The following is a 27,300-nucleotide window of genomic DNA, read 5'->3' on the forward strand; positions in this document are numbered from 1 at the left end:
GCAGTATTGATTTGAAAACTTAAAGCATTTTCTTAATTTTTACAGGGTTATACATTATTTTTAAAAGCTTGTTTGGCCAACCATAGGGAGAAATAAAAGTTTATAGGGAAGAAATAAAAGTTTATATGGAAATGATTTTGAAGCTATTTCCATTAAAATAATCCTATTAACTCCACTTTACATTTTTATACCATTAACCCATATTGAGCTATTATTTTTATTTAGCACATTACTAGTGTCACCTGCTGGTCCTTAATGAGTGTTATATTTATTGTCTATGTATCTAGCTAAGTCCTCTTTCCTGCACTTAAAAGGGAAAATATTGAGGAGGGGAGACTTAAATGAGCCACTGGGATGAAATATCTATTGTGTTTTTCATTTCAGACTGATGGGGCACTTGGATTTTGGAAAGGCTGAGCTGTCAAAGGATAAAAGAGACAGCAGCATCGACTGACATCCTGCAACTTTCCTGCAAAACATTTGATGATATCCTAGCTATTGAGAGAGAACCCTCAGTTGGTTTCATATTAGACAGTGAGTCCACAATTGCCTTTATTCAGTTTTTACACACCATCCAGGTGGTGTTGTAGTCAACCCATAGTATGCCAATATTTTCAGTGGGGTTTTTCACCTTTTTCATACACAATTTGTAATGATTTGTAAAAATTAAAATGTAATTGCAGTTCCAGGCTGACCCATCTAGATGGTCAAAGCACAATCAAAGCTTCTCATCAAACTTTCCCAGTCCTTCTTTTTCTTCAGTTCCTTCTTCCCAGCAACTTTGGAGCTCTGTCCCTTTTAGGGAGATTAAATTGGTTGCAGCACATGCAAGGTTTTTTTTGGTTATGACTCTGCTTTAGTTGAATGGACTACCAGGTGAAGTAAGGGCTGTATCAGTCTTACTCTCATTTAGACAGTGCCATTTTAGAGGGCTGTCCACTGATTTCTGGATTTTTTGATTTATTGTTGGCTGTGCTGCTGGATCATGGATTATGGATATAGTGAGGTTTTATGGAAATATTGGTGATTGTAAATGAATTTTATTCTTGTATATGTGTGTTGGCATGTTGTATGGAAACTGTCTTGAGTCTTAAGGGAAAAGCTGTCTACAAATGAATCTAATAAATATTTATTTTGCAATTTCTCTATTATGATCATGCTATAATTTCTTTTCATGAGCAGTGACTTTGGCTAGCTTTAAACAACCTGGACTTTATCCCTCCTTCTCTCCCCAGGAAACAAAAACTGGTAATTAACCTTTGATTCACAAATGCTGGGAAAGAACCAGGACGTCCCCAGAGATCACGAAGCAATTAATTACCTTGAAAACAAAGCAGCAGAAGGGAAACTGCAGGAACAACCAGGACCTTTGCTGAAGAGGATTTACTACCAAGCAAACATCAAGTACACATCTTGCTCATAGGGATGGGTTTTAATAGGGATGTAGTGGTTTACTGTAGCCCTGTTCACGTGTTACAGTGAATGCGCACACTTCTGCCTGTAAATATGTACATCTATTTGTAAGAAAGAACCAAAACACTTTCACTTGGCAAATGAAACTGGGGACCAGTACCTGGATAAATGTGGGTTTGTATCACCTGGTGTACATGAATTGACTATAACATGAGAATTACTCAATGCACCTATAAAGAGCAATCAAGTATACACTATATTTAGATTGTACATGTGTTCTCTGTATTTACAGCATGTTTCCTCAGGAGTAAGTTCCATAAATTTTAAGTGGTTCACATCCAAGAAAGTGTGCTTTTATATCTTCAGACGCTTGCAGAGAATGACACAATACAAAGTCCCTGTGCATATTTATTTTTTAATAATGTTATTATTTGCATAAGAAAGTAAAGGAAATCTGTCATTGACATTACTGAAATGATAATCCTCTTGCCTCAGAGTAACTACAATCTTTCACACATGTCACTGAGTGTAATGAAACAGGTCCTTTGCAGAGTGCCACTCTTCACATTAAATAAACACAAGTGGGTAACCTGCAAGGACATTGGGGGGCCTCTCATTTTTCCTTCCCTAGTATTTCTTTCCCTTTCCTGAAATTCCCCATATCCTCTCCCCCTTTTCTCCCCATGTCTCCTTTCCATCCACCAGCGCACTTACTTTTATTATTTCCCTTCCGCATCTTTCATTACCTCCTCTCTTTCTTTCTCCATCCTCGCTCCTTTTTTCACTCCTTCCCCAGCCTCTTTCCAGGCAAAGTGTAGCCAAATTCCACAGTGTTGGCTGGTGGGCCATGCCCAGTTGTGTGGTCACGAACCCACAAGGGGCACCTCAGTTTCCCCAACATTCCCCTCCCCACAATATTTGCTCTTCTGGTTTTTCTGTCAGCTCCCATATCCATATATTTCCCTGCTTCCTTCTCTCCTTACCACTTACGAACTAACCTTCATTATATCTGCACCCCCATATTCAGCTATATTTATTATTTATTTACTACATTTATACCTTGCCTTTTTATACACTGTGGATCCAAAGCAGCTAACATAATTCCTTCCCATTTTATCTTTACAACAGCCCTGTGATGTAGGTTAGGCTAAGAGTTTGTGATTGGCCAAAGGTCACTGAGCAAGCTTTCACGGCAGATTCAAACCAGGGATCGCCAGATCCTAGTCTGACACTCTAACCATTACACCACTTTCATATGGTTGCTGCTGCTGAACAGTAGCAAGCCTGGGTGACTTATGGAACTTGTCTGATATCAAGTTGCTTGGTAGTTGCTGCTAGCCCTGGCCCCAATGAGTCCTTCCCTTAAAGACTGAAACAACCCTGGAAAAGGCCCTGCCCCCCACCTTTTATTGACCGAAACCAAGGATTGAATTGGCAATACTATTGTGATTGCCTAGCAATAGTTATAGAGGGCATTCATTTCTTAAAGCTACAGGTGCTGCTTCTATTATTTGGGGGTTTATAACCCACAAGTGTTTTGTTTTGTTTTAAATTTCAGGTCTTTCTGCAGTCCTGGGGCTTTCCTCAGGCTAGTAGAAAGGACCTGTCTTGTGCATTCACAGATCCAGTCTTTGCTTTTAATTATCCTCAGATCTGGCCATGTTGAAAATTAGATATACAATTATATATGTATGTGAACCCACAAGAAACTTGCAGGAGCACTATCCCATTCCCTCTGCTTTTGTTTCCTCCCTTCTCCCCCCACCCCATCTCTTATTTTCTGTCTCTGTCTTTCTCTTAGTCTTTCTCTCTCTTTTTTGTCTCTTTCCTTGTTTTGTTCTTTCTGCATCCCCTTATGTTGTCTATCATACACACACACAGACACGCTTTCATTACCTTTTCTCTTTCCTTCACCACCTCCTCCCTCACACATACACACATTATTTTCTCTCTTTTTTTCTGTGTCCTCCAATGTGTTTTGGTAGAATTTAACACATATAATTTTTGTTTTGTTTCTAAGATTTTTCTGCAAACTTGGGGGGGTGTCCCTTGAAGTTTGCAGAATTATCTGTTTTCTGTCTTTGTGGGCCTAATCCATGGATTTAAGTATCCACACATGGGGCCACCACTGACTATTAGAAATGTCACCTTCTAGATGAACTTCCAGTGGCTCATCTGTTTCCTGATTCCTAACTTTTTATATGATAGCAATACTGTCATAATCAGATTTACACCTACGTCCACTGATTTCAATGGACTCAAAAAGTGTGTAACGTTGCTTTGGATTTCAGTGTAAGATGTTTCTCTCCTGGACTGAGCCAACAATGAGTTTACTCTTCTGAGAGAGAAAAAAGAAAGCAAGCCTCAAGGTTTATTGTTGATGTAATACTGGTATATCCCCTTTTCTTCCAGAAGCTCAGGGAGGCATACACATGAATATTATTCCGTTTTGGCTTCATAGGAACCCTGCAAGGTTCAATCGTTTTATAGAAAGTGAAAGCTGGGAATTAAGAGGACCTATTACACATATTGTGACAAAGGTATATCAATACAACAATAATCTAGTGCTGATTTTTTTTAAACACACACACACACCCCATGGCAGGCAAAGGAAATGTTTGCCATATTGGTGGGAAAATCTGACTTTTCTTAAACAAATAGGAGTCATCTGGCCTTTACTGCAAATTTTCTCAATAAAGAGGGTTTAAGAAAGACTGGAAAAAAACTGGTGAAACCTTTGGAGGTGCACAAATGCGCCATGTTGCTGTGGGGGAGCAGGAGAAAAATCTGCTTCCCAACATCATTGAATCTAGGGCAGATAACAAGAGAGGAAATCATCTGTGTCTGCACAGTTTATCTTGAGCTGCATCCATACATCACTGGATATTGTGGTACTGTTGCACTAGATTATCCTGTATGGACAAGCCAATCCAGATACAAAAGACTGGTACAGTGCAATATTCAGTGATGTGTGTCAGGCATGGGTCTGAGAAAGGAATGTTGTGGTTTCCCCAGGTGCAGGCCAAGGCCAGCTCCATGCCTTGTAGATAGTGTGTTTAGACTCCCAGTGTGTGGGAACTCTCCTAACGCCTCCTGACACCTCCTGACAGCTCCAAGGAGGGGGGTTGCCATTGTATCCAGATCTCCCCGATTTGCCCTTTGCTTTTCTATATATGCTCTATGCTGTGCCCATAGCTTTTACTAGTGTCCATTTGACTCCTGGCCTCTGTTACCTGTGGATTTTCTAATAAATCAAGCTTTCTTTGGACTGTCTGTCTGCTGAAGTCTATTTATGGGATTATCAAGGGACTAGAGCTCACATTTGGACACTAGTCCATATCCTATACTTTTCCCTGGCTGGAGCCCTGGAGGGATTGCCGGGAGATTGGGTGAGAGCTTTGGACAAGCTCCTTGAGGACTCTGCCCTTCTGCGTGCTATCCTTGAGGAGGCGCAGCAGACTCACGCCGAGTCCAACTGACTGACTCAGTTGGTCGTGGATCAGTGGCATCGATTGGTGGCAGCGACCCCCTGGGAGACGCGGGAAGCTGATCTCCGTGCCCACAGCGAACTTTGGTGGCTGGACACCTTGCTGGAGGAGACCCGGTTGGTGCAAGAGGACTCAACGCTCCTCACCCAGCTGTTTACTGAGCTTGCGTTCCGCGGGGTGCAGCGGGAGCCAGCGGTCCCAATCCAGGTGCCTGTTTCCCCGTTCCCAATGCCAGGAGCTGGGGGTGGAGATGTTCTGGATCCCAGCCAGGGCAGCCGGGACACGCAAAAAGTAGCCGCCAGGACAGTTTGATCCCTTATGGATCTACCGCCACACATGGCGTCGGAGGGAGATGTGGCAAAGGTGCTGTAACCAGAGTTTGGTTCCTCCTCCGTGGATCTTGCCTGCAAAGTTTTACCGCTACTGGGCAAGCATAAGGAAATCCAGCTGTTGCTGGAGCACACGGTTGAGCTGCTGGTGGCGGCTGCCATGGCGGCTCAAGCCGCCGCCTTGGAAGCGGCTCAGGCTGCTCAACAACGGGCTGCGGAGCAACCTTTGGTGGAGGCGGCCGCTGCTCAGACGAAAGCCGCCCTTGAGCGGGCAGCCATAGCGGCTGGAGCGTGACCGAAAGGAGGGGGGGACTGGAATGGTCTTCATTCTCCCCGGAACCCTATCTGCCCCAGGATGTGGCTTGTCGGCAACGGCTCGCCTTTGCATCTGACGTACAGGATTACTTTGATGAAGGAGAGCCGGATGAAGATGACTCGGACGACTGGAATACAAATCTCCGTGTTAGCCAAGCCCGATGGACTGGGGGGGCTGAGGAGGAGATACACGCTTTGAAATATCAAAACTGAGAACTGTTGGAGCATATGGCCCAAATGCAGGACCAGATGGATGTGTTAGTGCGCGAGTATGGACGCTTGCATCACACCCAAACCACACCACCGCCCGCACCTCCGCCAGCGCCAGCTTCAGGACAGCAGCCGGTTCCAGGACAACAGCCGGTACCTGGGCAACAACCAATATCTGGGCAGCAGCCGGCTCCTGGACAGCCGCCACCAGCGCTCCCTCCAGGATTGTCCGCCCAGCCTGGGGCCCCACTCCAACCAGTAGCACCGGTTGTACCTTGGCAGCAGCCCCGTCTACGAGTGACTTTTGTCGGCTCCGCAGACGCACTGCCCTGTTTCCTTCATCAGGTGGACAGCTATATGAGGGAACAGGGGAATGCCTTCCCCATGGAAGATAGTCGGGTAAGGTTTGTCTCTTCTCTTCTAACTGGGAGGGCTGCAGAGTGGATGATCCTACAGTTTGATACCCAGGCCCGATCCGTCCGCTCACTTAACGAATTCATGCGAGCATTAAGAAGACGTTTCAAGGACCCGTTCCAGGGGGAGAAGGCCAAGGCTGCCCTCCTACAACTCCGTCAATATTCTTCTTCGGTCAGGGAGTTTGCTGATGAATTTCAGAGACTTGCTAGTAAGATCGTCAATTGGACGGAAGCTACCTGGGTGCATTACTTTCGAGAAGCCTTACACCCCGAGATTTTGAACTGGGCTTATATGCAATGTGATCCAGCCACCCTGGAGGAGTGGATCCTGCTGGCGGAAGAAGTTGAAAGTCGCCACCAGTTCATTTCTCTTGCCTGACGTCGGGCTAAAGAGGGGGAAGACCAGAAAAAACCCCCCAAGGCAGCCGCTCCTGCTCCGCGGAGACTGGCTCAACCCTCGCAAGACCGAGCATCACGGTTTCAAAGGGGAGCCTGCCTCATTTGCGGTGCCATGGGTCACTTCGCTGCGACCTGCCCATCGCGTCTGGAGCAACCGACTCCCACTCCCCGGCCTGAGGGGACCCCTCATGGGAGGGGAAGCGCTCGAAGGAGAGGCACCGTGGCTGATCGTACCGTCGTTCCAGGACGGAAAGCACCCCCAGCCCTCCACATCAAGGAAACTACAAACGAGTCCCCGCCAGCGGACCCGTCGGGGTCCAGGATTACAAATGCTACTGAAGGAGACAGCTCCGCTTCATCTGAGGAAGGTGGCCACTGGGACTCCCCTGCCCTGAACTTGGAGTCTCCCATCTATCAATCAAAAAATGGACTGGGTCTGCGGTGAATGGAGCAACACCGCAGACCTCCGCAGGTGCCTCTGCGAAACCCAAGGCTCCCTTAATGGTGAGTGACGTGGGAGAGACTGTGAACGGCACCGGTATGAAATAGCTGTTAAGACTGTAATTCAATCAACTCCTGCTTTGGCTTCGGATGCTTCTAGTCCGTCCCAACTGCCTCCCAAATATCAGGACTTTACGGATGTTTTTAATGTACAGGAGTGTGATATGTTACCCCCCCACCGCCGAACTGACTGTGCTATTGAGGTGGTGGGGGATGAAAAACTGCAAAAAAGCAAAATCTCCTCCATGAGCTCTACTGAAAGGATAGTGCTTCATGATTTCTTAGACAAGAAACTGGCTAGAGGTTTCATCCGACCCTCTACCACACCTTATTCGGCCCCAGCATTTTTCGTGCATAAAAAAACTGGTGATTTGCGTTTGTGCATTGACTTTCGAAAACTCAATGCGGTTACCCAAACGAATGCCTACCCTATTCCTTTAATCTCGGATTTTTGGGGCAACTAAAGGAGGGACGCATTTTTACCAAATTGGAGCTGGTTGAAGCCTATTACAGGATCAGGATTCGAAAGGGAGATGAGCCCCTAACCACCTTCTCCAGTTGCTTTGGAATGTTTGAATTTATGATAATGCCTTTTGGATTGAAAGGGGTCCCGGGGGTCTTCATGCAACTCATTAATGAGATCCTACACGACTTGCCGTTCAAAGGGGTGATGGTTTATCTGGATGACATTCTCATTTATTCAAAAACCTTTGATGAACATGTCGCCCTGGTTAGAGAAGTGTTGCAATGTCTCAGAGACAATCAACTCTATGCTAAGCTATCCAAGTGCGAATTCCACCAAGAACAATTGACTTTCCTGGGATATATAATCTCGCACCAAGGACTCACTATGGATCCAAAAAAGGTGCAAGCCATGACCAATTGGGAGCCGCCCACCACACGGAAGCAAGTTCAGAGATTTTTCAGGTTCGTAAATTTTTACAGGGGGTTCCTCCCACATTTTGCTCAGATTGCACTGCCCATCACAGACTTCCTTAAAACTAAAGGAAAGGGAAGTGCAGCCCCCTTGCCTACAGCCAAAGTTAATTGGACCCCCCAATGTAAAACTGCTTTTGACAGCCTCAAACAATTGTTCACCTCCGAACCGGTTCTAAAGCACCCTGATTGTGAACAAATGTTTATTGTCCAAGTAGACACTTCTGATGTGGCAATGGGAGGTTCACTGTTGCAGCGGGAGGGGGGACGGCCATCTGCATTTGTGCGCTTACTTCTCTAAGAAGTTCACTCAATCCCAACTCAATTGGCCGATCTGGGAAAAGGAGGCTGCAGCAGTTAAGCATGCCCTCACGGTGTGGAGGCAGTTTTTAGAGGGCTCTAAAGTGCCCCTCGAAGTTTGTAGCGATCACAAAAACTTGGAAGCTGTAACGGGGGCTCGCAAGCTGTCCACAAAACAGGTGCGGTGGGCGGCTTTCTTTGCCCAATTCCACTTCATACTAAAACATGTGCCAGGGAAGCAAAACCTGCTGGCCAATGCTTTGTCCAGGCTTCCCCAATATCCTACCAAGCTTGATCGACCCGCAGAGTCTCTCTTCACCCCGGCTCAAAGAGGGTTAGTACCCACTCTGGCAGTTCAAACTCGGTCGCAGACCTGGCCCCCAACACCGCCGCGTCCGCGGGGGGGGGGGGAAGCCCAACATTCGTCCACACTGGCCGGGCCATCCGCCCTGCTCCCCTCACCTCCCTCACCAGCACTGACTCCATCTCCCACGCAGCCCCCCGGCAAGATTTACGAGATGCAGGGACTCGAGCACCCAGTCGAGCAGTCCACCCTGCTCCCTTTGGCGGCTCCGGCCCCTCCTTCTCCCGGGATGCCTGCCGGTGAAGTTCCTAAAATGCTGGTACTGGAGGGGCTTACTGATTCCTTCAAAGAAACTCTCTTTCACAGTTACCAAGCAGAGCTCTCCTCCCAAACCCTCCCGGCTACTCTGATTGAACACGGGAGTTATTGGTATAAAGATTCTAAGTTGTATGTTCCTACAGTGTTGCGGAGGGAGGTTTTGGTTCATGGAGCTAAGACCTTGGGACACTTTGGATTCCTCAAAAAGTTAAATTTGTTGAGAAGGCAGTTTTGGTGGGTGGCCATGCGATCAGACGTGGATTCATTCACCGCAGCTGCCCAGTGTGTGCTGCTGCCAAGAGGCCCCAGGGCAAGCCGCCCGGACTACTGCAACCCTTGGAAACCCCCACTGGACCCTGGGAAGTAATCGCAATTGACTTTATGACTGATCTGCCCCTTAGTGAGGGGAAAACAGTACTTTGGGTGATCACAGATTTGTTTTCAAAGCAGGTGCATCTTGTACCTTGCGCAGGTATCCCTTCCGCCCCAAAATTAGCCCGCCTCTTTGTGTCACATGTCTTTAAACTACACAGTTTTCTGCGCAAGATAGTGAGCGACAGGGGGGGCACCTAGGTGGCTAAATTTTGGAAAGCTTCCCTCAAGTTGGTTGGGGTGGAACAGGGACTGTCAAGTGCGTTCCATCCCCAAACAGATGGCCAAACTGAACAAGTGAATGCTGTGTTGGAATGCATTTACGCTGTTATGTTAATTTCCATCAGGACGATTGGGTGGGGCTGTTGCCCTTTGCTGAATATGCTTACAATAACACTGTGCACCAGTCCATTTAGTCCATTTAGTCCATTTCGAATCGTGTATGGAAAAGAGTTTGGCCCCATTGGCCATGGTGATATTGCAGGGGAGGAGGGAGGCGCCGATATAGCCGAGTGGGTGCACACGGTCCAGACAACCTGGCCGTGGCTAATTAAGAATTTGGAACGAGCCAAACGTAAATACAAGGCTCAAGCTGACAAACACCGTTCACCGGGTTGGGAGTACAGGGTGGGGGATCTGGTGTATTTGTCCACCAAAAATCTACCCGCCCGTGAGGCAAACTCAGTGCCAAGTATGTGGGTCCATTCCCTATCTCCTGGATTATCAATCCGGTAAAAGTAGAACTCTCCCTCCCCAAATCCCTGAGGAGAGTTCATCCCGTGTTTCATGTCAGCCTGTTGAAGCAGCACATTCCCTCCCCGGATTGGCATCCTGAACCACCACCTGAAGTGCCTGTGATGGTGGGTGGGGGGAGAGAACATTTTGAAGTTGCAAAGAGTCTGGACTCACGTATCCGCCATGGTACCCTTCAGTATCTGGTTCGCTGGAAGCCCTTCGGTTCTGCTCAGGATGAGTGGGTGCGTTCTCGCGATGTTTCCGCCCCCCGCTTGGTCCGTGAATTCCATGCTGCCTATCCTCACAGACCAGCTCCAGAAACATGAAGGAGGGGCCTTTGGGGGAGGCAGAATGTCAGGCATGGGTCTGAGAAAGGAATGTTGTGGTTTCCCCAGGTGCAGGCCAAGGCCAGCTCCATGCCTTGTAAATAGTGTGTTTAGACTCCCAGTGTGTGGGAACTCTCCTAACGCCTCCTGACAGCTCCAAGGAGGAGGGGTTGCCATGGTATCCAAATCTCCCCGATTGCCCTTTGCTTTTCTATATATGCTCTATGCTGTGCCCATAGCTTTTACTAGTGTCCATTTGACTCCTGGCCTCTGTTACCTGTGGATTTTCTAATAAATCAAGCTTTCTTTGGACTGTCTGTCTGCTGAAGTCTGTTTATGGGATTATCACGGGACTAGAGCTCACAATGTGTGGATTCCACTCTGATCAAATAATGTGTCTGCACAGGAAAAAATATCTTGCATTAGAATCAAGCTGTAATTTCCAGTGGTAGATTCTTACTTCACTATTTAGAATTGTCTCTAGTCATTGCTTAGAGCTGTGCCTCCATGTTCTGAGAAATGAACACAGCAATTACTTTGGTGCAATAAACAAGAGGCACTTGTAATGGGTGTGACATGGTGAATATAAAGTGCACAAAATAAACGGGGTGAAAGCACCTAACCTGTTCTCTTGTGGCCTTTACATCCAATGAACTGTTCATGTAGTGGCTATTCATGTAATGTGGCTTAGCCCCCATCATATGGCACATCTCTACCTAAGCTGTCATCATCGACAAATATTGAAATCTCAACATGGCCAAACCTTTGGATACTTAAATCCAGAGACTGGAGCCATGAACCAACAAGACAGATCTTTCTATGAACCTTAAAAAAAACCCTGTGTTTACAGAAAAATCTGAAATCTTTAAATGAAAAACACTGGGGTGGTTAAAACCTTCAAAATGACAGAGGCAGTGCCTGTAGCTTTAAGAAACAAATGCCCCCCAGTAGGTGTTGCTAAGTAACCACAACAGTATTGTCAGTCCTCAAGTCTTGTTTTCAGTTAGTAAAAAGCAGGATGAAGGGGCCCTTTCCAGGGCTGTTTTGACCTTTGAGGCCTGGCCAAGCTGCAGTCACTGGGCAACTAGCTGCCACCCAGCTGGCATGACTCACCCAGGCCTGGCTGCTTGTTACTGTTCAACAGCAGCTACCCTATGAACACCAGTGTGGTACAGTGGTTAGAATTTTTAGTAGGATCTAGATGACTCAGGTTTGATTCCTTATTCTGCCATAGAAACTTTACTGAGTGACTTTGGCCCAGTCACATGTTCTCAGCCAAACCTACCTCACAGGGTTGTTGTGAAGATAAAATGGAGGAGTGGAGAATGGTGTAAGCTGCTTTGGGTCCCCATTATAGAAAAAAGCAGGGTATAAATGAAGTAAATAAATATCGATATAGCCAAAGATGGGAGGCAGATAAAAGGTAGGTGGGTGGGTGGGAAGGACAGAAATAAACAAGGAAAAGGGAGAATATGGGGTTTCCAGGAGGCAATAAAGAGGAAATAGTGTGGGGAGGGGGATACAGGGCAAGTAAGGTGTCCTCCACAAGTAGGGTTGCCAACCTCCAGGTAATAGCTGGAGATCTCCTGCTATTAAAACTGATCTCCAGACGATAGAGATCAGATCACCTGGAGAAAATGGCAGCTTTGGCAATTGGACTCTATGGCATTGAAGTCCCTACCCTCCCCAAACCCTGCCCTCCTCAGGCTCTGCCCGAAAAACCCCCACCGGTGGTGAAGAGGGACCTGGCAACCCGGCCCCCAAGTCCTTGCTGGTTCCTCACCACACAACTGGGCCCAGCAGCTGCCACAACACAACTAGGCCACGGTTTTCCTAGGTAGAGGCTGCTGGAGGAGTGAAGGAGGGGAAGCTGAATATGGAGGGCAGACAGGGAGGTTGGCTTGTGGTTGGGAAGGAGAGAAGGCAGCAGGAAAAAGGGAGAGGATATGGGAGCTGTCAAGGAAAGTAAAGATGAAATAGTGAGGGAAGGTTAAAAGAGATGCTTCCCCCCACATGAGTCCTTGCAGATCCTCTGCTTGGCATTAATATTTACAGGAGTATGTTGATAATTAGGTGTTAATAACACTTAACATTTTCTAGATTACGCTCAACGTATGTGGACACAAAATCTATGAATTCAACTTTTATACCTGACCAATGTACATATGAAAGAAGAAAAGACTATCTAAGACTTTTGTGCAATGTTGACACCTTTGTTTAATTGTATATTTGTAATTGTTCAACAGATTAGTATTGAGAAGTCATGCAAATGAGAAACAGCATTGCTGAGAAATACAAAGTCAAATTCTGCATTATGAAATTACTATTTGCCATTCAAGTCTGGGATCCCGCCTCTGTTTGACATGCACATTTTTATTATGACTCGGTACCAGCTTGTGTGAAAGTGTTAGTAATGATACTTTAACTTTTTGTCTTTCAAATAATTATTCTAATTACTTAACCTAAGATAGTTTTGGTATAATAAGATGCTAAGTATTCATTAAACTACTCTACCTAGACTGTTTTCTATCGCAACAGATTACCGCAAATGTGAAATACATTGTGATGCATATTCTTTTAATAAGTTTATCTTTTAAAACTAAAGTCTGTTGTACAAGATGTTAATTATGTATCTGGTTATTGAAGTTGATTTACTTTATTTCAACTTTCAATTTGCTCAGATAAAATATAAAAAACTTTAAAAAAAATCTGCGGAAGAAAGAAAATTAATTGCATATTAACTTCTTCACGACACCACTGAGATTCCTACAAAACGACAGGACAACTGCATTCCAGAAACATCTCTCTTACAAATGCAGACACTGGGGAAACAGTTATCAAAAAAACGGTTGTCTCAGAGTTCCTGGCTATTGCTCTGTCCTCATGTGTTTTCTCCTTCCCTGTGATGTATCACACTTGTGAATATTAAAAAAAAATAGGATGCTGGGGCTGAATGTCTTTAGGTGTAAAATCCACCTAAGCAGTGTAAGCAGAGCTGTGCTAGAGGAGCTGCTGCTGTGCCAATGGAACATCCCCTTCGGATTCAAACCCAGGTATACCTTGGTTGTTGTTTTGCTTTGTGTTTTGTACTGTAGATTAGCTATCAGGAATATATCTATGCCTAATAGCCTTCAGTACGGAGCTTGGCTCGCTAGCTTTAGCAAGCTGTATTGTCCTGTGCTTACTAGAGCCATGAGCATAGTACCTGTTGCACATAAAAATTCTCTGCTGTGGCTTGGTTTGCAGGTAGGTTAATACACTGGGTAGATGTGGGCTAAAGTCTGTATAAGCCTATATTACAGTAACCTTAGACCTCAAACTTTAACACCATACGTGCTGATTCATGTACACTGCTGCGTGGCATGGGAAGAAATTAATATAATTATTTTGTTTTCTGTTTACTGTCATATAACAGAAATTCTCATTATACGTTTGAAGGAAACATTATTTAATGCCAAACATGATTTATAAAATGATCAGTTGATAGGGTTTCTGTGTCTGGGCGGGAGGGGGGGAGGAGCTTGGAAATCATTAAAAAGCAAACCGTAGAGAATTTACCCTGCAAAAACTATGGTTTTGGATATTATCTATTATGACAGTGAGAATCTACACCATCAGATTGTCAGAATAGCAACATGTTATCAGGCTAGCAGGTAAGAATAACATACTACTTTCAGTCTGGAATGGCCTTATTGATGACAGTAGATCTGTTCTGTAGTGATATTCCAGAGCAAATTACAAGGCCAGAAATCGGGAAGGGGGGGGGGCTTTTCTGGCTACAAATGTGGCAAAGATTTCAGTTAAAAGATAAAATGTAAATGCTCCTGGGCCTAATTACATGTTATATGCAAATGCATGTATTCACACCTTGACAGCTGTTATTTTTTTCTTTAAAAAGCCACTTCAGGAACAGGAGATTTGTCCGGGAGAACCTGTGTGTGTGTTCCTGTGTTTGTATGTATGTGTAGGTGTGTTTGTGTGTGTGTAAAGTGCTGTCAAGTCACAACCAATTTATGGCGACCTCAGCAAGTGGTTTTCAAGGCAAGTGATTAATCAAAGGTGGTTTGCCATTGCCTTCCTCTGCAGAGTCTTCCCTGATTGTCTCCCTTACAAGTACTGACCCTTGCTTAGCTTCTGAGATTTGACAAGATTGGTCTGTACCATGCTGCCTTCCCTCCCCATAGGTGTGTTCAGGTGACCCTTATTCTGCAAACAGCATTTTTCTCCAAATCAGCTCCCGCGAGCAGTGTTTCCCATGTGAAATTAAGGTACTTGCCTTCATGGGGGGAAGACATCTGGACTGAGAAGTGAAAGGTAGAGCAACTGTTAAATACCCCTCCCTCATGCTTGTCACTTTGGGGTATTCTTCATGGAGATTTGCTGCTGTTTCGCCGCTGATTTGCGTCGGAGTCAAATTTTGGTTATTCACTCCAGATCCGGCTTTTCCCTGATAGAGGTAGAAAAGCCGCGTTATGTCAGCGGCAAACAAAACCACTTCTGAGCTGTACTTTCCAGTAGAAGCGCGTTTTGTTTCTCGGATGCCCATGAAAAAATGTTTGCTTCGCTCCCCGTGACGTCTCCTTTCTCCTCCCCCAAGAACGGTGATTGGCTGGGGGAGTTTCCGCTCTCAGGATGCCCACCCCCAACACACACACACAGCATCGCACCGGCATGAGGGAGACCCAAAGCAGACTGGCTGCCCCTCTTCAGAAGGGTGACGGGAGTTTTGGCTTGGATTTGCCGCTCTCGGGATGCCCCCCCCCCAACACACACACACACACAGGATCATGGGAAGAGTGGGCGGGATTAGGTGGATTTGGAGCAGTGAGTCATGAGCAGCAGCAAACGCAAGCAGCGCAGAGAAGTGCGCTGTTTCTCCCATGAAAAATTGAAAATGCCTTGGGATGGGGGGGGGGGAATCTGCGCTGCCATGAAAAAGCTATTTAAATCGGTTTATTGTTTGCTCGTATTCGAAACCGAAGCAAAATCCACCGTGAAAAATACCCCTTTGTTTCAAATCACCACTCCCAAACCAGCTTTTTTTTTTTTTTTTTTTAGAAAAATGAGCAATTTGAGGTGGGCTGCATACATTTGCACTTAACCTCTAGTGAAATCCCAGAGAGATAAAAGGGTTTATTATGGCTATTTGATGTACATTTATAGTTCTCACCCTGACAAGGGTAGAATATGGGTAGGCTTCCTGTGGCAAATGGCACAGGCAATGGGAGTTTGTGGCCTTCCTACACCAGAGCATAAGGGCTTTCAGGCTGCACTATGGCATAGAGTCCACATGTGCTTGCTTTTCCTTTATTGCTCCTTTCTCTCTAGTGCAATAGATTAGGAGCAAAGCAACTCAAAACATGGAAAGGTACATATGTACTGTAAGATCTCATAGGCCTAAAACGCACGGCCACTTACCGCGGTTTCTGCCCAGGCTCCTCCCTGTTGATTCCCAATTTCACCCAGGATCAAATCCTCGCAAACGAACGGCACTTGATTTGCTGCTGGCCGAGCGATGTGTCGACCCAAAACGAACCCGGATTTGCTCTCGAGGAGCCAAAACGTTATCCCTGGCTCGTTCAACTTACCCGGAAGCGGGGCATGGATACCAGAGGCTGTGGTTGGTCAGTGAGAGTGAATCGACCAATCACCAGGGGGAGGGGGCGTTGCTGGATGACCAGGAAGTTCGTTGCTCCTGCGTTTTCTGTTTGCACGGACGGAGCAGCGCACAGTTTCACCATGGGTCATGCGTACAGATACTCCCCTGGCCCGGGTTCATTTAATCCTGACTGGAACGGGGAGGAGCCTGGGCAGAAACCGCGGTAAGTGACCGTGCGTTTTAGGCCATAGTCTGAATTTGTCTTGTGGCACACTCATCAAAAAGTCTGTCTCTTCTTTTGAGGAATTCACCCATCCTCAGCAGAGGTGCATCCTTCCAAGCCCAATGACTTCAATAGACAGCATGACAGAACTCTATTTAGGATAACAATGTAAATCACTAAATGTACTGAATGTGAAGTCAATTATCTGAATGAATGAATGAATGAGTGAGTGAGTGAGTGAGTGAATGAAATCTGCATGCATATAGGGGGACATCAAGGCAACATTCCATTTTGGATTTTACTTTAAACTTTGCAATATCCAAAGATGGGCTTTGAAGGAATTGTGTTACTTTTGCCCAAATGCTTTGAGTAGGCCTTTTATGGAACACACTAGACCAGCTAAGCTGCAAAAGATGCCCAAGATAAATACAGAAATGTCTGCACATTTCTCCAAGAACATTAACTTTTTCCATTTAAGCTTCAAGTGGAAAAGAGAAGGAAGGAGGAAAGTCATCATGGCACCTGTTACACTGCCAGTTAATCCCATTAGCAGGGCAAAATGGGGCACAAACATGGCCATCAGCATAGTTAACAGAAGAATGGAACTTTTGAGAATCACAGCAAAGAATGGCAATTTGGAACTGGATTTCTGCCTCTGGGATACACATGCATGCAAGATGTCTGTCACCACAAAGAAAGGCAATGGGTAGGACAAGAGAGCCTTCGTTAAAAGGCACAAATTCACTAAAGTCTGTAAAGCTGATGGAAGATTGTCAGTAATGACCTCTTTTGTCTCTTCACCCCATGTCAGGAAGGCAGTCAGTGCAAAGGATGTCTTGAAGACACAAGCTAAGAAGTGAGTCCAATTCAACATGGATCTGCATTCACCAGGATTTTTCATACTCCCTTCCAGGGTAGGGAGAAATATTTGTGATGTGTAACTGAAAATGACCACTCCTACTGAAATTAGGAAATCCTCAAATTCCACAGAGAGGCTGAAACTTGCCCAGGACCACCGATGTGTTTGGGTCAGACAGTACGTTATCACAACAAAGATAATAACAAAATGGACCAAGGAGCAGAGAAAGCTAAGTTGGGAGACAAGTTTGAGGGTTTTGATAAACACACAAGGCAGTAGGGCTACAAATGCTATTACTGACCATGTTTTCTCAGTCACTGGTAGAGCTGGAAAGCTATGCGACAGCAAGTTCCCACTAACAACCAAATACAAAATGCATGTCATGATCAGTTCCATCACTTGGGTCACATTGACAACTCTGCCACCAAGTTTTGGAAATAGCTCTCTGCAGCAAGCATTAGCAATGTCTTCATATGTGCCTCTCACTCTTACGAGCTGCCCGTCTTCATTTTCTTCATACAGGCAAGCGATTAGAATTTTGCCAGTGTAGCAGCAGAAAACTGCAGCCAGGATAATAAGAAACAGCCCACTGTATCCACTGTGGAGTAGAGCATATGGCAGACCTAGAACAAAAATCCCCTAGAGACAAAAATAGAGAGGACAAAAAATCATGAAGCAAAATGTTTACTAGAAACAACCTTTTCAAACCTGCAGCTGTTGGCGGTTACCTTTTGCTAATTGAACAGAAGGCTCAATGTTACATTAACCTGTCTCTGTAAATAATAGGTGCCAAAAATGTGTATAATCATGATGAATGAAGTTAGCAGGAAAAAATAACTGCTGGCAGAGGCACAAAAATCAAGATAAACCAGGAAATTGAAGCAAGCAAAGTATGGAGACAAGCTCCTATTAAATATTAAGTGCTGATGTGATTGCAGGCATAATTTAAAAGGCTGTCAATAATGATAAAATCAAAAAGATTTAGCTGACTCTACACAATGTGTATAAGTAGAAAGATAGTAAAAAGATGGCACTTTTAGCAGCAGTGATGGATAAATAAACATGTGTACCTAAGTATGAAACTATATATATATATATATATATATATATATATATATATATATATATATATATATATATATTTCTGAATTCCCCCAGAAAGATGGAAAGAGACTAGGTACTGGTTCTTGTAGGTTATCCGGGCTGTGTGACCGTGGTCTTGGTATTTTCTTTCCTGACGTTTCGCCCACAGCTGTGGCAGGCATCTTCAGAGGAGTAACACTGAAGGACAGTGTCTCTCTAGGTACTGCGTATGTCTTCTCTGATCCTTAGGTGTGCAGGCTACAAACTATTTATTTATAAAATATATATGCTGCATCTCTACAGATGTGCTAGATGTCTTGAAGTTAAATGCAGAAGACAAAGTATATATTTCTTGGGACTGCAACTACTCAATTACATGAAAATGGACTAGCAATATTCTAAGATGTGGGGAATCTTAGAAAAATCTGAACCAGAGAAAATTCCCAGTTTTGAAACACTTTTTAATAACAATTATATTGCTACTGGAGGACAGGCTCCAGTTTGGCCTGGTGCCAATTCCTTAGTGTACATAGAATAATTTTTGACCGTTTGATGTTCAGAATAGCTAACAATACTGCTGTATTATGGGATCCTGTTTAAGATATAAAACCTCTAATGTCTGGATTTTCTTGGATGTTTTGTGATTGACTACGCTGTGCAAAAGAAATCCAGAAATATTTACATGAAATTTAAATAATAGTACTACACCTATAATCTTTGTTAAAGTACCGGTATAAACAAAAAAGAAAAAAAGAAAAAAGGGGGCAACCATTCAAATTAAAGTTTTCTGTGCACATTGTGTTTTTCTTATTGCCATTTGATTAACATTTAATACAGAAACCTCTTGAACAATAGCTGTGGATAAAAAAATTCAATTTTAGATAAACAGTCCTCCTTGAAATTTCTCATTTATATATAACAAAGTTTTAAACTATACTGTGGAAATCAGTCATACTCTTGTCAGTGTTTCTCATTTCATAAAATGCAATAGAAAGAGAGAAAAAGAGGAGAAAATTATTTATATAGTTAAGCTATCCTTATTAGATTAATGTCTTAACTGCAGGGGATGAGTTTGTTACCATCTAGCTTCCTGTTCTTCCAGAGACTGCCTCTAGCTTAAATTTCAATAGAGTAACAGTGCAGTCCTAAGCAGAGTTACACCCTTCTAAATCCACAGACATTAATGGGTTTAGAAAAGTTTAACTTTGCTTGGGATGGCACTGTTACTGATTTTGATTGGAAGGAGGCCATGATGGATAGGAGGAACTTCCTCCCTGAGCTGGAAGTTGAAGGCAACACTTCTTCAGATTGGCCCAGGCTGGACATGGCCAGAACTGCTTTCTCTCTCTCTCTCTCTCTCCCACGCCCCATGATCAAAACGTTGCATCGATGGCATCATTTGCTGGCCAGACCAGAAAGAATTTATAGGTCATTTCCTAGCAATTGTTGCTATTGTGGAGAAATTAATGCCTATTATATTATATATACATTATATATATATATATGTATACACACACACACACAAATACATATATATGGATGGAATATGCCAATAGCTTCTAATACACATGCAAGAAGCTATTGGCAAATAGTGACAATCTTGTGAACACATGGCCTTGAATATGTGGTTGCACCTTCTCCAGAATTAATTTCTTAAATTATGTGGAATCTCTTCCCAAAATTTTTTGGATGCCCACATTATACCTTATTTCAGCTGCCAGAATAGAATTAGCTAAGGATTGGAACATAAAAAGACAACTACATATAGAGCATTTGTAGATAAAAATTAAATCTTTTTCTTTACTTATTAAACTATCTGTATTGCTAAAAAGCCCTGACCTTGATAGCCCAGTCTAGCCTGATCTCGTCAGACATCAGAAGCTAAGCAGGGTCAGCCCTGTTTAGTATTTGGATGGGAGACCACCAAGGAAGGCCGGGGTTGCTGTGCAGAGGAAGGCATTGGCAAACCACTTCTGTTAGTCTCTTGCCATGAAAACCCTACAGCAGGGGTGTCGAACTCATTTGTGAGGAGGGCCGAACATAACATTAATGTCACTTGGTTAGGCCGACTATGTATACTAAATAAATAAATAAATAAATTTTATATAATATATATTTTGGCGTGCTTTCTTCTAATGGGCATCAGCAGAATATGCTACTGCATTGTGCTCCCTATTGGACTGCCCTTAAGGATGGAAACTTCAACTAATATAGAACCAGTAGAGGTTGGGAGGCAAGCACATATTCAACCCATGACAGCAGGTGATCTGGTTGCCAGTTCCAGTTTCCTGGCCTAATAAATATGCTAGTTGTTATGGTTAAAGCCCTTTATGGCCTGGGATGCATGTGACTTAAAGACCATATCTCTAGTTATGAGCTCAGCTGCTAATTGCATTCTGTACAACAGTCCCTGGTCTGTGCACCCTCACTCCAGGATGTGAATACCTCAATAGCAAGGAGCAGGGCTTTGATTGCATCTGCTCTGTGGCTGTGGGATTATCTCTCTAGTGAAGTCCATAGCGATCTGTTCTTCCACCTTTTCAGGGCTGTCAAGAAAGCCGACTGGAGCTGAGAAGCTCCCGGTTCGGGCAGCCTCAATGCAAATAGGCAAAGGGAAAATTGCTTCTGATTGCCCACACGGGGTTGGGGTAGACATTGAAGGCAATGGTAAAGTCAAGCAGGATAGCCACTTAAGGATGCCCAAGGGCACATGCCAGGCAAATCGAAAGAAAGAGAGACAGTGTGGAGGTGTTTCTATGCTAATGCTAGAAGCCTCCAAGCGAAAATGGGGGAGTTAGAGTGCATGGTTTAAAGGGAAAACCTAGATATAGTGAGTATTACAGAAACCTGGTGGACGGGAAAGAACCAGTGGGATACAGTCATGCCTGGTTACAAACTCTACAGAAATAACAGGGAAGGGCATATTGGAGGGGTGTTGCTATGTATATCAAGGAAGGCATAGTATCTAATAAACTAGAAACCATTAAAAAGGCAGACTCATCCACAGAATCCTTGTGGGTGGCAATTCCAGACCTCAAAGGTAATTTAGTACTGGGGATGTTCTGTTGGCCCCCTGACCAAAAGGCTCAGCGTGATGTAAAGATGGAGAATGAAAACATGCAAAGGTGATGTAGTAATAATGGGAGACTTTAGCTATCCTCATATTGACTAGATAAATGCATGTCTTAGTCAAGCCAATAGAGATAAAATTTCTAGACACCCTCAGTGACAGTGCCCTCAAACAGTTGGTCATGGATCCAACCAGAGGGGAGGCGGTCCTGGACTTAATATTCTGTGGTGCTGTCAGTGACTTAGTGCTGGATGTGGCAGTAGTTGAGCCAATTGGTAATAGTAACCACAATGGCATCAAATTTAATTTATATGTGTGTGGGAAAGTTCCTGGGAAATCTCACAAAATTACTTTGACTTTAAAAGAGGGAACTTCTCTAAAATGAGAAACCTGGTAAAAAGGAAGTTGACAAGAATAGTTAGGAGGGTTAAATCTCTGGAAAAGACTTGGTGGTTACTACAGTCCACAATACTAGAGACTCAGCTGGCTTGTATACCACAGGTCAGAAAGAGGATATTAAGTCCAAGAGGTCACCACCATGGCTAATGGGTAAGGTGAAGGAAGCTATTAGAGAGAGAAAAAGGCTTCCTTCAAGAACTGGGAAGCTTGCCCAAATTAGGCAAACAAAAGCAAACACAAACTTGCAGAAAGGAAATGCAAGCAAACAATTAGAGAAAAAAAAAAGATTTTGAAGGACATATCGCTAAACATAACAAGACCAACAATAAGAAATTCTTTAAGTACATTAGGAGTAGGAAACCAGCTAGAGAAGTGGTTGGACCATTGGATGACAATGGGAGTAAAGGAACAATAACAGAGGATAAAGCGATTGCCAAGAAACTAAATGAATTTGTCACGGTCTCTGATATAATTATGGTATTTTGTGTACATGTGCAGAATTAATTCCATGTAGAGCTTGAACATAACATACAAACTGAACCACAAACTGCAGAGGTTTGTGTAATGAAAAGCCTGGCAACAGCTTGCAAAATGCAAATGTCCTTAGAACAGGCTGACTGAATTCTCTCAAGGTCTGAATTCTTTCAAGAGCTAGCTAACTTACCCTGGTCTTGTCCTTGAAGGGAGAAGAACAGAGTCATTCTTCACTATCTGCCAGAAAGGTGTATCTGAAATTACCCTTCCTGATTCAGGTGCCAGCTGTCAGCTGCTCATATCTCAAGAGCAGAAAAGTCCTGCTATCCTCAAACCTTGAGAAGGTCTACTCAAAGACCTCAAGGCTATAAGTTCAGTAAGCTTCTTGCTTTCTATAACCTTGCTGAAGGCTATGTTTCCTACTGACCAGATGGTTACATGTTACAATGTGAGCAATAATTGTGTTTTATGATTTATATAGTTATATATTGTATTGTTGATTTCTAAATAGTCTCATTTAATGCGTATTGTACTGAAGATGAGAATGGTATGAAAATTGAGTATATGGAGTGATCATGGAGCTCAGAAATGATTGTTTATACTTTAAGCAAAATAGACTGAAAGGAAAGGAAGCCCATATTTGGTCACGGGGAGAAGCTAATAACCTGAACAGCTGCAACTGTACATTATTGCACTGCTCATGTTATCTAAAAGTAGGAAAAGTTGTTGAGTCCTGCTTACTCGATGACTGGCTGAATAAGATAACTTCACTTCTCAGTAAGTGATACATTCTAAGAGCCTGTCATCTGAACAGCACGACCCACTTCAAATTCTTCTCATCTGTCTTCAGTGTTGAAGATATAGGGCAGATTCCTTCTCCTGAACAAAGGCTTTGGGGAGGGGAGAATGAGGAACCGCAAATAGCGGTAACAAGGCAGGAAGTCGTAGAACCTCTAGATAAATTGCAAACTAACAATTCACAGGGACCAGACGGTATTCATCCTAACAATGATATGTAACATATCCCATAGCTCAGCCTCTGTACTAGAGGACTGGAGAATGGCCAATGTAACACCCATTTATAAAAAAAGATTCCAGGGGGACCCAGGAAATTACAGGCCGGTTAGCTTAATGTCTGTTTCAGGTAAATTATTAGAAAGCATTATTAAAGAGAGAATTATCAAGCATATAGAAGGACAAGGCCTACTGAGCAAAACCCAACATGGCTTCTGTAAAGGTAGGCCCTGTCTCACTAACCCTTTAGAGTTTTTTAAGAGTGTCAATAAGCATATGACAGGAATAATCCTGCAGCCATTGTGTATTTCGATTTCCAAAAAGCCTTTGATAAAGCCCCCCGCCAAAGACTGCTAAGCAAACTTCACAGTCATGGGATAAGAGGACAAGTCCTCTTATGGATTGAGAGCTGGCTGAAAAATAGGAAGCAGAGAGTAGGAATCAAAGGTCAATTGTCACAATGGAGGGATGTGAGCAGTGGGGTCCCTCAGGGATCTGTGTTGGGACTGGTGCTTTTCAACCAGTTCATCAATGACCTGGAATTGGAGGTGAACAGCGAGGTGGCCAAGTTTGCACATGACACCAAATTATTTAGGATGGTTAAAATAAACACGGACTATGAAGAGGTCCAAAAAGATCGCTTCAAACTGGAGGAATGGGCATTAGAATGGCAAATGAGATTCAATGTAAGCAAGTGTAAAGTGATGCATATTGGGGCAAAAATCCCAACTGCACATATACACATTGGATCTGTGCTGGCAGTGACAGACCAAGAAAGGGATCTTGGGGTGGTAGTGGATAGCTCGATGAAGACATCAACCCAATGTGCAGCTGCTGTGAAAAAGGCAAATTCCATGCTGGGCATAATTAGACAAGGAGTAGAGAATAAAACTGCTGCTATCAAACTGCCCTTGTACAAATCTATGGTGAGACCACACTTGGAATACTGTGTACAGTTCTGGTCACCACACCTAAAAAAGGATATTACAGAGCTTGAGAAGGTGCAGAAAAGAGCAACCAAAATGATTAGGGGACTAGAGCAACTGCCCTATGAGGGGCCGTTAAAATGCTTAGGGCTGCTTAGCTTGGAAAGAAGGTGGCTAAGGAGAGACATGATAGAAGTCTATAAAATTATGCATGGTTTGGAGAGAGTGGACAGGGAGAAGGTTTTCTCCCTCTCCCATAATACTAGAACGCGGTGTCATCTGCTGAAGTTGGAGGGTGAGAGATTCAAAACAGATAAAAGGAAGTATTTTTTCACACAACGCATAGTTAAATTGTTGAACTCCCTGCCCCAAAATGTGGTGATGGTTGCCAACTTGGAAGGCTTGAAGAGGGGAGTTCATGGAGACATGTTCATGGAGGAAAGGGGTATTCATGGCTACTAGTTAAAATGGCTACTAGTCATGATGCATGCTTATTCTCTCCAGGATCAGAGGAGCATGCCTATTATATTAGGTGCTGTGGAAAACAGGCAGGATGGTGCTGCTGCAGTTGTCTTGTTTGTGGGCTTCCTAGAGGCACCTGGTTGGCCATTGTGTGAACGGACTGCCGGACCTTGGTCTGATCCAGCATAGCCTTTCTTGTGTTCTTATGTTTGTATCACATCTGGGCCTTCTTCATACATTTATGGAATATTAGAGAACAAAAAATTAGGAAGAAAGGAAAAAAGGGGGTCTTTCAGTACGAAAAGTAAAACCAGTGGCGTTTACTTTTTCATGACTTCCTGTCAGCATGACAAACCGTAGATTTTTATTATTACGTCATTAGTCAGAAAAGATACAAACCGCATGACAAACCAGAAAGATTGCCTTGCATTGGGGAAGGGGGATATATGCATAAGAGAACAGACTAGGAGAAAGCATTTCTAGGAATCCAGATTCTCTCACTTGAATTGTTCACTTAACTGAAATGGAGTGCTCTTTTGCTGCAGGAGAGCACTTGTTATATTTAATGGTAAACACAGGTTTAAAGTGGGTGATCGGAGTCCCTCCGAGGGTTCTAGTTGTCACTGAAGCCCTGAGATCCCACCTATCAGCCTGCTCAAGTATTTATAATGTAAGCTTTTCCTTACTTTTACTGGAGAGCAAAAGGGCAGCATGTTCCTGGGGGGGCGGGGCGGGGCGGGTAGTTAGGTCATGGCCGGGAATGGACAGGTTTCCCGGCTGGAAAATTTTCTTTTTGAAGCATTTAAAATAAAAACCCGTGAAACTCGCCCATGGAGTTTCATGGGGCTACACCAGCTATTTTGTTGGTGTAGCTCCTCTGCAGCGCAAAGGGGTGTTCCCAGGCTGAAAGGGGTTTGGAAGCTGCCTAAGGGCAACTCCGCCCCTGGGAACACCCCAGGACTGCCCCCTCTGACGCTGGCGTGGGCACTCACTTCTGAGAACACGCCAGCGCCAGCGCCTGAGGCCCATCCTGTTGTGTTGCTCCCCGGGGACTGATGTAAGTGTCCCCTTGCTGGCATAGGTGCCATGTTGCATGGCGCAATGTGGCATGGATGCTGGTGTAGGAGTCATGCCAGCTCCTATGCAGCTCCCCCCCCCCCCGCAATAATAAATAACCCTCTTTGATTTAAAGAGGAAGGGGAGGGCTTCCAACTCCCCCCTTTGACACTTCTATTTTTTCTCTCTCCTTCTAATACAACTAACGCAACCTAAAGTAGCAAATTCCTGGTTGTGGAAGGACTGTGAATGAAATGCTAATCTACATTATGTTCTCCTTTTTGCTAACACCTTTCTGAGTTAACACTTTTTATTTTATAAAAGATTCTTTAGTAAAATGCCTTCACCAGGACAGATCCTGAATACTGTTAACCCCCTTTTTCTCTGTATCCATGCCATAATGGCATTTCTCACATGTTTACTCAGATCTCCCTAGCTATTAGCATACCCAAGAGAAAAGTAGTCCATTAGAGATCTCCTACCCAATGTAGATTGCTTTCCATCCTTATGCTTGAAGACAAACACCAGCCTAAATTCTGATAAAAGGAAATGCATAGGAACATTTGTTCAGATTCTCATTTCCTACCTCTGCCAAAGTTCTAGTGGAGGTATCTTTCTCTCCTTCTGACTCCCCTATGCTAATTTAGGAACAATAACAATCACCCTACAAGATACAATAATAATGACAACCATGCAATGCAGAAGCAAAAATGACTTTTTTTGTAGCCATGCATAGCTGCCACAGCAACCATCAAAGGAAAGCTTCATCATTTGCATCCAGCCCCAAGACTGGTCATCAGCAACAACCACTGAGTCTCAGCAACCTGAGTGCCAACCCACTAAGCCTCACAAGGTGGAGAGACTTTGCCTCCAAGACATCCCACACAGAACAGAGCAACAAGGGTCAACACCTTTGCGCCAGACATCTGACTCTGCCATACATCGCTGAAGTCTCAATTTTACTGAGCTTCAATCTTCCCATGTTTGCTGTTTATGTCTTCTTTGCCTCATTAAAAAATAATAATGACAGTTTAAAAGGAAGACCCTATCCATCAAACTTAATTTACCACTGAAGAAGATTAAGATCAAGACATTGGACTCTAGATCTAAATGAAGCTTTAACTCTATCATCAACTTTGTTCCTGAACTGTAAATAGTTTCGCACTGTAACTACGTTTAATACCTCATTGCCAAAGTATTTCATGTTCATTGTAATTGCATTTCTACTTTACCACATCACTGCCAAGGTGGGTACAATATGAAACAGATGTTACATGTGTATAGAATACAAAAGTTTTGTGTTGTTTTAGTTATGTCAGAAAATCATGATTATATATTAAAAAACCCATAGCTATGAGTAGACCTTTTACAGACAGGATATATAATAACAGGATGCCAAAATTTGGGTAACAATAACTACATTACACTGTTTCCCACCCTAAAATCATTAGGATGTTCCTAGCAAGTAGGGTCAGATTTCTGAATCTTTATTTGTAGAAACGAGGGGTCACCCTTCTTTGGTTTAAAAAAATGGCCACTGCTCTGTATCTACTGACAGTTTAATCTAAGGGGGGGGGGGGAATTCTACAGTGGGAGAAAAACTCTTGGCTCTAAAATTTTCAGCCTGGGCTGTCAGTCATGGTATTCTGGCATCCATGTGTTGTTTCCTCAAAGCATGACTTTTGTTAAAGAAAATTATTTCCACAGAAAATAAAGTTCAGAGAGTAAAAGGAGTTGAAAATTAAATACATCTGTGCCAGGCAACTGTATACT

The 27,300-nt window shown here is 43.9% G+C and overlaps 1 protein-coding gene across 1 annotated transcript in view; it reads right to left on the bottom strand.

Annotated features, from left to right (window-relative positions):
• Positions 1-16,530: 16,530 nt before the first annotated feature.
• The window catches only part of LOC130483467 (vesicular inhibitory amino acid transporter-like), a 28,002-nt gene continuing 17,232 nt past the window's right edge, over positions 16,531-27,300 (bottom strand). Inside the window, exon 3 of the mRNA XM_056856225.1 lies at positions 16,531-17,682. Coding sequence (XP_056712203.1) covers positions 16,531-17,682 — 1,152 coding nt within the window. The remainder of the gene's footprint in view (positions 17,683-27,300) is intronic.

Source organism: Euleptes europaea, chromosome 10, assembly GCF_029931775.1.
Source record: "Euleptes europaea isolate rEulEur1 chromosome 10, rEulEur1.hap1, whole genome shotgun sequence".
In the NCBI taxonomy this organism is placed as follows: Eukaryota; Metazoa; Chordata; class Lepidosauria; order Squamata; family Sphaerodactylidae; genus Euleptes; species Euleptes europaea.